The 14,670-nt window shown below is 34.4% G+C and overlaps 1 protein-coding gene across 2 annotated transcripts in view; it reads right to left on the bottom strand.

Annotated features, from left to right (window-relative positions):
- The window catches only part of Papd4 (poly(A) RNA polymerase D4, non-canonical), a 77,805-nt gene that overhangs the window by 39,475 nt on the left and 23,660 nt on the right, over positions 1 to 14,670 (bottom strand). Inside the window, exons 6-11 of one of the 2 annotated variants that reach the window (XM_004645739.3) lie at positions 10,235 to 10,349; positions 10,055 to 10,146; positions 8,167 to 8,245; positions 6,665 to 6,734; positions 1,469 to 1,545; positions 990 to 1,118 (exon numbers count right to left, since the gene is read on the bottom strand). In XM_004645739.3, the coding sequence (XP_004645796.1) occupies positions 990 to 1,118; positions 1,469 to 1,545; positions 6,665 to 6,734; positions 8,167 to 8,245; positions 10,055 to 10,146; positions 10,235 to 10,349 (562 nt within the window). The remainder of the gene's footprint in view (positions 1 to 989; positions 1,119 to 1,468; positions 1,546 to 6,664; positions 6,735 to 8,166; positions 8,246 to 10,054; positions 10,147 to 10,234; positions 10,350 to 14,670) is intronic. The other variant, XM_004645740.2, reaches the window with a different exon arrangement.

Raw genomic sequence — 14,670 nt, 5'->3', positions numbered from 1 at the left:
ATGTAGGCTAAAACATTTTCCTCCATTAGCATAATCTTCAAAAGACAATATTCTAAACTGTGGAAACATCAACTCAAGACAAGTCAGGCCCTAGACTTCCTTGCAAATTGTCATCAAGTATTTCACTCAATTTTTATGCCACCAGATATTCATCTATTCTATAAATTAGTCATCAAACATATCAGACCACTGGTATGAAAACAAAATCTTTTGTTTTATCTTGATTACACCGTAGAGCCCAGCTGAGTAGAACATGTAAAACATCTTGTTACTTCTTGGATTGTATATACAAAAGACCATTAAATATGAAAACAAAAGTTCCAATCAGGTCTGCTCTGTCTGTCATATATTTCTAGGCATTTTCAAAACTACAAGGATTCTTAGGCCTATCTTATGACTGGCACAAATTGTAAGTGTTCAGTTATTATTGCCACTATGCATAAGATAAAGTATGGATTTTTAGCAGAATGGCCTCATAAATAATAGTTAACTGGACTGAATTAAAATCTGAGGTCCAATCTGAAATAACAGTTCTATAAAGATAAAATCTAGTTGGGGAGTGCAGTTCATGGAGAGTGCTGTTCATGGAGAGTGCAGTTCTTGACAAGCAAGAAAATTATTTAATTTGTCTGAAATGAAAAATTAAAATCAGATGAATGGTACTTGAGATTAGTTTTACAAATCTTGTGAACCATCATCTAACTCAAGATAATGGGGTCCATGATATGGTGGTTAAAGTGCTTTCAATACAAAAGTGAACATAGATAAACTGCTAAAAAATAAACAGTATGAAACTTTTCAATAATATTTTCCAGAAAATAACATTTCTTAAACATTAAAGCAACAAAATAGGGCATATAGTTATATAGATATTAGAAAGAACTTCTAAAAATAATGCTATTTGATAGCAAGTTTACCAGGAAAGACACCTTAATGAAGTTTAATCACATTTTACTTTTAGAAAGTAACAAGAGTCCAATAACACTTACTTTGTAAATAGTGCAAAACCATCAACACAAGGCTATAGCTGCTTAAAGTACCACGACTAGCATCATTTATCTCATGGTGATTTGCCCACTTCTTAATCACCAGCACTAATGGACGAACTCGATTTTCAACTGCAAGTAAAATGAAAACTTAAAAATGGTAAAAGGATAATACAATCTCTTTGAAAATTAGATAACTTCCCAACTCCCACACTCATTTTTTAAAAAATGCCTTCTGTCCCCTCAACTCTGTGTTCACTAAACGTGTGACTTAACTTCTAAACTTACCATAGCCATCTCTTAAAAACTACTGTTTATTAAAATGAATTTGATTTTCCTGTAATTCAAGTAGTATAAGACTCAAAATAGCAACATACAACATAAATGAAACATATTATACCTAACCACACTAAACAAGTGTTGCTATTTTCTGAAAGAAAAACAAAAGTCAATAATCTTTTTGAAATAAACCAAAAACTTACGGTATGCATAAGTTCTGAGAAGGAATGTGTTTCTTATTCCAACAATATTGTTTACATTCAAGTCAAACTCCACACAACTATTTAAGAAAACAAAGTAAAGCAAACTTTAGCTCAAGTACAATCTCCCGCCAAATACAATGACATTAATCCATGTGAAGATTCATAAGGGCAGAACCCAGGCTGCATTTTCTAAATGAGGCACAAAACAAGTAAGAATATAAACATATTTAGCATGTAGTTTTAATCTGATTTGGTATATACTAAAAGTATCAACTAAGACTATTACTGTTAAAAGATGTGTAGCTTACTAATAAGACTTCAATTACACAAATGAAAGGATAATTTAAATCTTACAACCTTTGACAGAAGGAAAAAACTATGACTCAAAAACATGTCTGGGCAAACTCAGGGGCCAAGGGTTCAATCCCCAGCTTGCCATGCCAGCCCCACCCCCAGGGCGTGCTGAGACTGCAATTGAGACTGGGCGTTGTGGCGCACGCCTGTAATCCCAGCGCTCAGGAGGCTGAAAAAACATGAAAGATCACTACAAGTCTGATCTGCAGTGAGGCCCTGTAGACCCTGTACTAATTTAAATAAAAAAAAAAAAATTCTGGGCAAGATACACACTCCACTAAGTTACCTATTCTTAAATAATTATATAGTTTAAAGCAAGAGGAATAAAAAGCCAAACAAAGATCAAAAAATAAAATAAAGGGCTTACCTATACATTATATCCCTTCCTAAAAGGCTATTAAATTATAATACCATATCAAATGTAGCTACTAATATCAAGGAAGAGCTATAATCTCACACACATTATAAAAGGAACATTTTTGAAAGCAAAAATATGCAAGTTAGAAAACTGAGCATTACTGATAAGACTATACAATCAAGTATGAATATATAAGTTCCACTTAGACCCATAAACTCTCTACCTTTTATTATAAAAATTGAAATTCACCTTTTCAATTTCTCATCAGGAACCAAAGAAACTTAATAATCTTTCAATTATCCTTATTTATTAACAAAAGTAAAGGGTAGTAGTAACTCTAGATATACATATTCAGCTTTGAGATACTTAAAATAACAAACAACAGAGATGAAAAAACATTCCAAAGCTACTGTGCAATTAAAAACTTCAAAAAAGTGAATGCATCAGGGCATTAAAGTTATCTATCACAACTGCTTCAAATACTAATTCCAGAAATATTACAAAAGTAGCTACAAATATGGAAAGAATTTTATGGCAGCTGAAAACTAGAAATTAATCAAATGTTCAAACATACAGGAATGATTACATTAATCATTGTAATCATTTTGATTACAGTGAAAAAATTATTCCAATGTAATCATTTTGATTACATTAAAAAAGTAATCAAAATACTCATAAAAATGATGCTATAGAAAAATATTTAGTAATATAAAAAGTATTCATGATATTATGGTAAATAAAAGATTTTAATTTTAAAAATTATTGTGCATTCATCTTCATACAGAAAAATGGTTTACACTAAAATATTTAGGAACGGAGCTTCTGCTGTTTTGGTTTATGGCAGTGATGGTGAAACTTTTATAGCGTTTTCAACATAACTGTCTTTTGCAGCATGTGGTAGGTCAGTAACAATGGTCTCTGGGGTGTTCTGGGTTTTTTTTTTGTATGGGGGTTAGTGGGTGGATTTTCTTCAGTGCTGGAGATAGAACCCAGGGCAAGCACTCTACCACTGAGCTACTACAACACCAGCCCACTTGTGAGTTGTACAGAAAAATTCTGTAATGTAGTTATATAAAATATGTAACAAAAGTCTTTATGTAACTATAAGCACAATCATATACATTTAAAATGAGTTATTAAGTGTATTTCCCTATATATTTCATATCCTATTGTTGCTTTTATTGTTATGGTTGCTGTTTGAGACAACTATGAAGCTGTGTCCTGGAACTTTCAATGTATCCCAGGCTAGCCTTGAAATCATGATCCTCCTGTCTCAGCCTCCCCAAGTCCTAGGATTACAGGTATGTAGCACTTCACCTGACTATTCTTTGTGTTGTTGTTGTTGTGGAACCAGGGATTGAACTCAGACCCTTGCACTTACCAAGGAAGCATTTATTCCCCTGAGCCATCTCCCTGGCCCTTACCTGATTGTTCTAACACTACTTGGTAGAAAGTCAATAAATATTATATACTGAATGCATGTTTACATGAATGGAAAAGTAGCCCTGAACCAAGTACTAAGCTTTGTTTATAATATATATTTTTCCAGTCAGTTTTTATCATTGAAAGTAGTTATGTTTCATAAAATTGCTGCAAACATTGAATAAGCAAATAATGAACCCTTGCTTCAACTAGAAATGTAGGGTTAGGTTTCAGCCAAGCTGGTCACATCTTCACCTGTTAGTCAACATATAATCTTGATTTATGTTGTTTCTGTTTAAAACCATTTAAAATGCATCTTGTACTATGGATAACCACTAAGAAGATAACAATGTACAATGTATTAATTACTGAAACTGTCCTACTAATCAGTTTTGAAACTGTCTCATTGCTACTTGTTTCTCAATAAAATAAAAAATAAAATTAAAAATTTAAAAAATAAGTTGATTTAGTAAAGTTTACCGATAGAGTTGTAACTCATGTAAATGAGCTGCAGTGCTCTTGCAAACCACATGAAAGCCTGATGTTAATCCCCTATACCACAAAAAGGAAGGGAAAGGATGGAGGGAAGGAAGGAAATAACATTTTGTTTACAGCATAAAAGCTGGAACAAAAAGGCAGTGTCATCTTACTCAACGTCAGCTAAGTAAGGAAACTGGGTAACTCAAAATTTTTACCTTTCTGTGCCTGTCTTCAAATGGCTACCTCATTATAGATTAATAATATCATTAAGCTTCTCTTCTGGAGGGTTAACAACTAAAGTTTGCAAACCAAAAATTAGAGAAAAAGAAGGGCTGCAAGGACAGCCAACATTTTGGCACTAGCCATTCAAGATCAGTAAGGATTCAGGAATAAGAGAACCTGTACTGTAACATCCTGTAACTCAGTAGTGTCCCAAATTTTCTGATGAAGGAGATTATGGGGCCACAGAGGAAAGTGAATGACAATGTAGAGTGTGCCTAAGGAAAGTCACATTCTCTCAGGCTTTCACAGAGAGCAAACTGGTCAAGCAATGGCCGTGACTCATCCACATGGCTGACACTGACAAAAGATCTACAAACTGCATTACAGGGTTTCAGGGTAAATCCTGAAGGGATTTGACTGACCTTGTCAAATACAAAAGTTACATTTCTTGTTATATAGGTCTTGCTTTATCTTGGTCTTAACCATCCAGCAGAAAAGTATAAAAACATTGTGTAAAAAGTAAAGCCATACTAATATACTGAGCTGTAAAAGGCTCAAGTCAACAACTTCTGACATTGCCAGTCCTACGGATAACCCACTACTATTATGGACTACTGGACTATATTGGATTATTTTGCTGAATTCACGCACCTACAATACTTAAATGGCAATGGAATACCCATCTCTGACTAAACTAAACAAAAAAGGGGGATACAAATGAAGGACCATTTTGTATCTGTATATACAAAATAGAATAGATATACAGCTACTTTCTCCTAAGTCAATGAGAAGAAAGATTTGTACTAGTAGTGTTTGGACAGGATATCATGTCTGCATCTTGTACTATGAAGAACTACTACTAAGACAACAATATGCAATGCATTAATTATTGTAACTGTTCTAATAACCTATTTTGAAACTGTCTCATTTCTATTTGTTTTTTAATAAAATAAAAAAAATGACTACCTCTAAAACACATAAAGCATATAAATATTAATAGAAAGGAATACAAACAAATTTTAAGCAGGTAGGCAAATTTCAAGAATCCACAAATAAGGAAGCTCAACTGTATATACATGTATGATTGTGTGCATGCACAATTTTAGTATTAGTTTTATAAAACTGGGCTTGAAAAACTTGATTTATCATAATTCTACCTATTTTATAAAACAATAACAAATCAGGGCCTGCCCCTTAGCTCAGTTGTTTAAGTGGCTGCTTCAACAAAGCAGTCAGCCTCAGGTTCGATCCCCACAACTCCAGCCAGGCAAACATGCCCTGAAGGCATTCTGAGAAAGCCAAAAAAAAAAAAAAAAAAAAAAGTAACAAATCTTTAACACCTAATCATTGTTTCATATTCAGGTATTTCCTGAAAAATTCTAATCCTAGGCTGTGAAAATAAATAGAAAAACAATAAATTTTTAATTGGAATAAGTACATTTCATATCTATTATTTATTTTATTTTATTTTTGGTATTTTTAGGGAAGGGTTACAGGGTACTCAGGGTCTCACTCCTAGATAGGACTCTTAGTGATCCACCTGTTTACAGCCTCCCAAGAGTGGGGATTACAGGCACATGCCATCATGCCCAGTCTCAGGCCCCCTATTATTCTAAGTGTCATATCTATCTTTCATTAAAATGAGACATAATTTATAATAAATTCCTCAATAGATATAGATATATAAAATATAAAATTTTATGAACTAAGGCATGTTCCAGAGAATGCATTACACTCCAAAAGTCTAGAGATGTTTAAAAATCCAATCATACGTTTTAGATGTGGTCAAAATATTTACTGAATGCTTAAATTTTACTTTTTCAACTTTTTAAAACTTTGTATTTTTTTTATGAGACACAGAGTCTCATAATATATAGTACAGGCTGGCCTTGAAATGATGACCCTTATACCTCAGCCTCCCATGTGCTAGGATTATGAGCATGCACGTTCAGCTATGAATGCTTAAATTTCTAAAAATTTGTTCCAGCAAAGGATATATTAATCCCCCTCCAAACACTCCCATAGCCTCAAACTGCTTCAGAAAGTGGCAAGAACAATAGGGAAGTATTTTCTGGGACTAATGCCCATGTTTCTTTTACTAATGCCCATGTTTCATTTGTTGAAACATTTACCATATGTATCAATATCTCATATATTCTTTAAGTTAGTCTCAAATATTCAAATGTCAAGTAATACAATTAAACATGAGGAAGATTATTTAAAAAAATATTTCAAAATTGCAAGCAATTTCTAAAACATGATAGCAAGCTGTTGCACAATACATATTTCTTACCTACATTAGATATATTTCTAAAAATAATTTAAAGCAACTCATAAAAGACAGTTAAGTAATTACTTACCTGACTTTATCCTTGAACTTCACAATTGGCACTTTCGCTCGAATCAGCTGAGGTCTCTCAATATAGCCAGCTGCAAGATAAAGACACATGAATACTGCCAATGTTTCCCAAATTCATTGCATTCGAATGTACATTTATCTAAAATAGCATTTTACTAAGCTAAAACTACTTAAGAAAATTTGTCTTTGAAAAAAGAAAGAAAAAAAAAAAAAAAAACAGCATTTTGAAATTCTACAATTGAAGAGTCTAGGAACACCATTTAGAAGACTAAGTTTACCTTAATGGGGTAACCTAAACGGAATCTAATGACCAATAGTGTCTACCAAGAAGTGTATCAGAACAGGTCAGATGTAGTAGTAGAACATTACAAGAAATGAAAAAATAGACTAACATCAAGGATATGTCTAAATTCTGGTACAGTAGTAAGAAAGGATTGCCAAAGAAATCATATTTACAGGTTTAAATGTGGAAATGCTTACAATGTTGTATGTGTAGCAGGGATATAATGAAATAACTATGATCTCTAAGAAAAAAAATAAATTTTTATGCTATTCAACTTTTAAAAAATTTACTGAGTTTCAGGAAATACATGTATATTTTAGAAAATTAGGAAATCAGAGAAATATATAAAAAAGAAACTTCGAAGACCTTTTCCACATGAATAACTTCCTACTTTTTTAATTACAGAAAAGTACAGAACAAGATTTTAAGACAAAAACAATTTGTTAATGAAAAAAAGATTAGGAGTTAATAGTTTTGAGTAACAAGTATCAGTTCTGACACCAACTAAACCAAATCACTCATCTCCTGTTAAAAAACTATATCCAAGTCAGGTGTGATGTTGGACGCCTGTAATCCTACCACTCAAGAGGGCAAGGCAGGAAGATCATTTGTGAGTTCATGCCTAGCTACACAGGGATTTCAAGGACAGTCTCAACTGCATAGTGATACCTTGTCTCAAAACTTAAAAAAAAAAAAATCAAAATTAAAAAATAAAATGTTACTACATATGGCCTAAGGCAACAATTTTGCTTTTTGATGGAACAATTATATGGGCTTCATGTCCACATTTTAAAATCAAATAAAATGTATATTACTTTGCAAAAGAGATGAACTTTTCTCTCACATGAATACTGACAGTGTATGTGTCACTTTTAGCTTTTCAGATACTTTGCAGTATAGCAATTCACACATGTCTTAAGTTTCTTTCCCTAACAGATATCTTCTGAGAAAAAGCAGTTTATGCATCTTTGAATCTCTGGCTATATCTAGTGAGATACTGAGGAAATAAGCTCAACAAAAATTTGTTGAATAAATGGCCATTCTTTTGAGTAAAAAGTTAAAAGAAATTTAGGGGCAGAAAAAGGATCCACATTATACCTGATTGGAAAATAAAAAACTCAAAAAAGAAAAGAAAAAATTCTTATCAGAAAACAAAATGAGAAACACTTTAAGCAGCTGTATCAAACAGATGACATGAACTTGAGACACATCAGACTTACAAAGTCTAGTACAGAAGTGTTTATGGACTAACATGAGTATATGCCGTGCTTCAGTCTTCTGATTTACCTGAAAAAAACACTGAAAAGTTAAAAATAAAGTCATTTTTGTCATTATCTGACTTAGCTCAATGATACACTTTCTTAAGGTATCTCAACAAACACAAAGTAGGCTTTTCTTTGGACTTATTTTTCAATATATAACAAATTTCATTATAGAAAAAGTCAACCTTTATTTTCTAAATTGCGTATCTGTATTTCTAAATTCCATATTCTAAACTTACAGTACAATTTTTAGAGAAATTGTGAAACTCACAGTTTTTCTTCCATTTACAAAAACAAAATGGTCTGGGGAGATGGCTTGGCAGTCTAAGCACCTGCCTGGCAAGCACAAGGACCAGGATTCAATGCCCAGTACTGTATGCCTTGCCAGCCCCAAAACTGGGCATAGTGGTGCACACCTATTATCTCAGCACTGGGGAGGCTGAGATAAGAAGATCACTACACATCTGAACGGCATAGCAAGACCCTGTACCAAATAAGTAAATAAAAAGATCAAAAATAAATAAATGTATAAAATTAATATTCCCCAACAAAAATAAACTTCTAAGCTGCTGGGATGTTTTATTCCCTACCTTGCTACATGCAATCCAGCCTGACCTTGAGCTGACTACATAATCTAGGCTGGCCTCCAACCAACAGTGATCCTCCTACCTCAGTCTCCAAGTTTTGGGATTACAGGTGTGCACACCACACCTGGTTCTTATGAGCTTATTTGAATATAAGATACAACAAGATGATTCAGACATGTAATCAAGACTGGATGATGGACTTGAGTATAGTCTAACTGCAAGAGTATGTTTTAATTGCACCTCTTGTAATCTCCATTATGTTTATATTATGAGCACCCCCCTACATACTTTCATTATATGACTGCAAAGCAGAGAATACCAGAGTTTCTTTTGCTTTTTAAATTAATTAATTAATTTATTTATTTGGTACAGGATCTCACTATCCAGCCAGATTTGTAGTGATCTTACTGTCTCAGCATCCCCAGCACTGGGTGCTGGGGCTAGCATGGCATGTGATATCAGGGATCAAACTTAAGTCCTTGCACTTGCCAGGCAGGTGCTTAGACCACTGATCTATCTACCCTATCAGAGCTTCTTTCCTGGAACAAATCTGTTTTTTATTAGTGAAATAACATGAATAGTAAAAATATACATTGCCATTCAATAGTTTTCATATAGTTTTAAAGATGTACAATACGAGGTATATTAAAATTATACTGATCTTAATTTAAGCTTTGGTAATTCAGAAGAAACCTTAACCCCTTAAAGAGGCTGCTACAAGCAGGACAATAAACATGATATTGAGGAATATACACAAGACACTGGCTAATAGGGATTTCAAATTAATGTATTACCACATAACAATTTGACTGTTACATAAAACCAAAATGTCTCAAAAAATAATTAAATTTTATAAATCTTACTTTAAATTTCAGTGAAATTTTTGTCATCCCCAAATAAAATCTCTAAACCCCACAGCATTTAAAAGAGAAAAGGTGAATAAATATAGAATCATTGAAAATTCGAATGGAAAGGAAATACATCAAGAAGAGAATACTGCCACATGTTCTATGCTGTATCCTGATGAATGTATCCAACCCACTGACTGACATTTCAAAAGAGGAAAACCTCTTTAAAAACACAACTCAGAACTAAATTAACGTTAAGAGTTCCTGTTATGCACACTTTAAATTTAACAAGCAGCATATTCTAAGTTTCTTGGAATTATGATAAATGAAAGTCCAAAGAAAAAGTTCTTTTCCACAGTGACTTTCATATGAAATTTTTATCTGATAAAAAATGAATGTTTTATTACTTACTGGCTCTTCTTTAATAACCAGACATAAATCACCATCACTACTCCGGGTACCAAATCCATTTAAAGACGACCCGACCAGAAAAAGTCTGCTTTCTAAAGAAACAGAAGGAAATCCTAAGATGCTATTCAAATTACAGAACAGGAACACATAACTGAAAGAGCATCCAAAATGGAGACATACGTGGGAAAAGCAGCTGAATCTCCCCTTGCAGCTGTGCCCGACAGAGTTCTTTCTTCTTTAAGTCACTCACTTGCTGCTGACATGTTTCAAATAACTCCAGTATCTGCTGGCTCAACTTGCATCCACCACAAACAAAGCAAAAGTTTTGTTCAGAAATGTAAAATAGTTACCATACTGAGAAGTAAGTCAATTTTACTAACATTTCACAAATAAACGTGTTATCTTCTAAACACTTTCTAATATAAAACTCATTAAGTATAATTATGGGTCAGCAAACCCCTATCCTTGGTCCCTGACTGTTATGTGGCTCATAAGCAAAGACTGGTTTTATATTCTTAGGTAATAGAAATACCACAGAAATCATATATGAGTGAAATATCCTAAAATATTTCCTAATTAGTGGTCCTTTGAAGACATTTGCCCAATCTCTGGTATTCACATGCACAAATGTCAAATACACTTTAAGAAGCAATTAGTCTTTTCCTCTTTTCCATTCTGAGAATACTACTCCAAACCCTGACTTCTTCAGATATGACTCCCACCTGTGTATCTCCCTTGTTTACCAACATATCTGAATAACACGTTCCCCTCTAGCCCTACTCCGGCCATCACCACAGGTGATCTGTAATGGGTCACACCTGTCACACATTACTGTGGTCTTTACAATAAAATGGAACCACTCTAGTTCTGAAGTTATATAAATTCCAATATACTACTTTGGCTTTAATCTCTTGTTCAACTCTTTCTTACTCTCATATAGCACCTGCGCAAGACTCACAAGATAAGTGAGTCTTCAATCCTCCCCTTTTCCCCAACCCATCTCCATCAGAATAGTACAGTTTCCTTCCTTTCTAGCTAATAGTTTAATATGCATCCCATCCTTACCATCATTATCCGCCTGTCATGCCTTATCTGTCCTGCAAAATACTAACCTGAGCTCAGCAGAAAAACCACCCTCTCTGCTCTTACATCTAAATTGTTAAGAGATAAAACTGAAAAAAATCCTTCCAAAGAAATTTATAGTCTAAAGACTACTCAAGAGTTGGTGTTGTTCTATGCCTCAGGTTAGATGTTGGTTTCCATTCACTTTTTACCAAGCCATTTCAAAATAATTACTACCTTCCTCAAGCCCCCTAAGCTTATCTTCTGCCAATGGATCAGCTCACACGAAAGTTTAGAGGATACCACATGTGACATTCCTCAGCTTCCAAAATAACCTGCAAACTAATCTAAAAGAAGTCTCATTTCTTTATCTTTCCTGCTAGATGAACTGCCCTCTTCCCACATTCAAAGCTCATCCTCCTCCTTCTAATAATTTCACATCCAAGGCTTATCACTTCATGCAATACTTTCCAGTTTTTCAATCTCTCAGTTTGTATTTTTTGTTTCTCCTCCTCTAGGACTTCCTCTAAAGTCTATGAAAACTGAAAATATTTTGTCATGTTTAGAATCTTCATTTTTAGAAAACTAAAGCACCTTGGTCAACTCAGCACTAAAAGAGACTAACATTTTAATACCCATGGATAGCAACCCACCAAAAGAGAATAAAACAGATCAGACTAAGCCAAAGCAAAGCACATACAACAAATACAACATAATTAATTGAATGGATGTCCCTTAGGAACCCCAAACTCCAAACATGACCAGTTGGAGCCCAGTACCAGTAAAAGCAAAGCCCACAAAGTACTAAAAACAGTAAGAAAAAAGAGAAATGCTATATAATAATGGGAGGAGTCCTAGAGCCACAAAATTAAGAAAACTAGCCTGCACAATGTTTTATATACAAAAATATAGACCAAAAAAATCTCACTTAAACAGAGAGAAAAAAGAACCCTCAGAAAGAGAAGTGAGGCTGTGAGAGTATATAAAAATTTTTTTTAAAAAATGCCTAAAATGGATTCTAATCAATTCCAATAAAGTTTCTATAAAAATTGGAAAATGAGAGACCCCTCTCCAGGCAGAACCCAGGCCTGGGGAGGGAGGGTGTGTGTGTGTGTGTGTGTGTGTGTGTGTGAACTTGCCCCTGCTCACTGGGCCCCAGAACCCTCTCCAGCCAAAACCCAGACCTGGCCTGTGCGTGGGACCATCACACACTCTCAGAACCTCTTCCATCAGACAGGCCTCCTGTGAAACCCTGCAGCAGAACTCCCTGCAGAGAGGCTAGGGGCCCAACCCACCCAGCTAATCCAGGAGTTGAACATCTTCCAGAGGGGCACAGAGGATTCAGTGCAACAGGCTGCACCAGGAAGAAGCTAAACACAGCAGCAAGACCCAAGCCAGGCACATTTGCACAAGTTCAAATGTGGTAGATCCAGACACAGTAAGCTGAGACACTTTGCTAGACCCAGATCATTGACAGCATTCTCTTTCTCTGTTGATTGAGAGAAGGCACAACAGGTAACCAGGGCGAACCAGTCTGCCTGGAAGACCCCATGAACATCAAGGGGAGATGATCAGACAGAACTTAGGGGAACGAATTTAAATACAAATTCCCAATTTAATATCTGCTCAGCTACACAGACATGTTTACTCTTATGGTCTAAAATACAAACCCATTAGTTGCAAAAGTTTGTCAACTGCTTAATATCAATAAATACTATCAGTGTTCCTAATTGTAGTTTTGTAAATACAAAATTTTAACTGCCTTAACGACATAATCTCTCTTCAATAAAAATTTCAGTAGGTGCTAAGGAAATAACTGCACCAAAGCTCTACACCAAAGGTCAGAGGACAGTGCTAAAAAAACGATGAGAAGGAATAAAATGCAGTCTCAGGCCCCAATCCCACCCATAACAAATGCAGGACACTAGCATACAAGAAATTGAAAATCACACACCTGAAATCTCTGAAATAACAGCGTCTGAAGTAAACAAACAACTGAACAAAGGTATAGAGGAAATCAGATGAGAAATAACCTCTGAAGTAAAAAAGAAATAACTATAACGAAAAAATTACTAACTGCTTCTAAACTAGACACTGATAAAAAAAAATAGATAATAGAAAAATTATAGAATCTTTGAATGAGCAACATAGGAAAGAAACAGAACGCATGAAGCAGCTTCAAACAGATATACAGGAAATTAAAACCTCAATCACAAGGTGGCAAAACCGATCTAGAAGACTCGGTCACATTAACTAAAAAGGTAAAAAAGGTCTCTTAAAAACAACTACAATGCAGGAAAAAATAATTCAACATCTACAAGACAATGCAAAGATGAACAAAGTAAGACTAAGAGGCATCAATGAGTAAGAAGGAGTCAATACAAATGATATAAAAAGAATATGGGCAGAATAGCAGAAAACTTCCCAAATATGGGGAAACAACCTGAGTCTGGTAACCGAAGCATATAAAACTCCAAATAACATCAATCCAATTAAAAACACACTCAGACATATAATAATCAAGATCTCAGAAATCCAGCACAAGAACAATATGTTAAAAGCCATGAAAGAAAACAAACAGATCATATTTAAAGGAAAATTCATCAGAATAAAGGCAGATTTCTCTTCGCAAACTGTGAAGTCAAGAAGAACATGGAACAGAGTACTTCAAGTCCTCCAAGAAAACAAATTACACCCTAGACTGCTATAACCTGTAAAACTCTCAAGTTTCATGGAGCAGTGGAATACTTCCATGACAAAGAAAACTAAAGAACTTCATGATGACAAAGCCTACCCTACACAGACTACCTACTAAAAGGTATTCTAGAGACCAAAATGTCCAAATCTCCAAAAATGAGAATGGAAAGAACCCACCCAATAGGGCAAACAATTAAACACAGGAGAAAGAGCAGTATACAACAGCAGGTAAACAACATGTCAATCATGAGTCAAAACATCTCAATTATAACCATCAATGTAAATGGTCTCAATTCACCAATTAAAAGAAATAGAATGGCAGAGTGCATTAGGAAGAAAATTCAACAATATGCTTATACAAGAAACACACTTAACTCATAAAGGAAATTCATAGGCTGAAAGTCAAAGGATGGAAAACAATACTATATGCCCAATCACCTCAGAAAAAAGCAAGGGTAGCAATCCTGTTTTCAGACAGTCTCAACTTCAAACCAAAAAAGATCAAATAAAATGAAGAAGGTCACTACATACTGGTTACGAGAAAAACTCAACAGGAAGAGGTAATACTCATAAATATGTATGCACCAAACACGGGAACAGCCAACTATGTAAGACAAATCTGAATGGACATGAAAAATCTAACATCCAACACCACAATCTTAACAGGAGACCTTAACACACCTTTATCCCAAAAAGATAGGTCAAGGAGACAAAAATCAGCAAAGAAGTAGCAGAACTGAACCAGAGCTTGGAACAAGTGGACATATACAGAGTGTTCCACCCAACCACATCTGAATACACACTTTATTCAATGGCACCTGGGACATTTTTTAAAATAGGCCACATAAGAGTCCATA

The sequence above is a fragment of the Octodon degus genome, unplaced genomic scaffold (genome assembly GCF_000260255.1).
Source record: "Octodon degus isolate 3935 unplaced genomic scaffold, OctDeg1.0 scaffold00238, whole genome shotgun sequence".
NCBI classification, from domain to species: domain Eukaryota; kingdom Metazoa; phylum Chordata; class Mammalia; order Rodentia; family Octodontidae; genus Octodon; species Octodon degus.
This window is presented reverse-complemented; position numbering and strand designations above follow the sequence as displayed.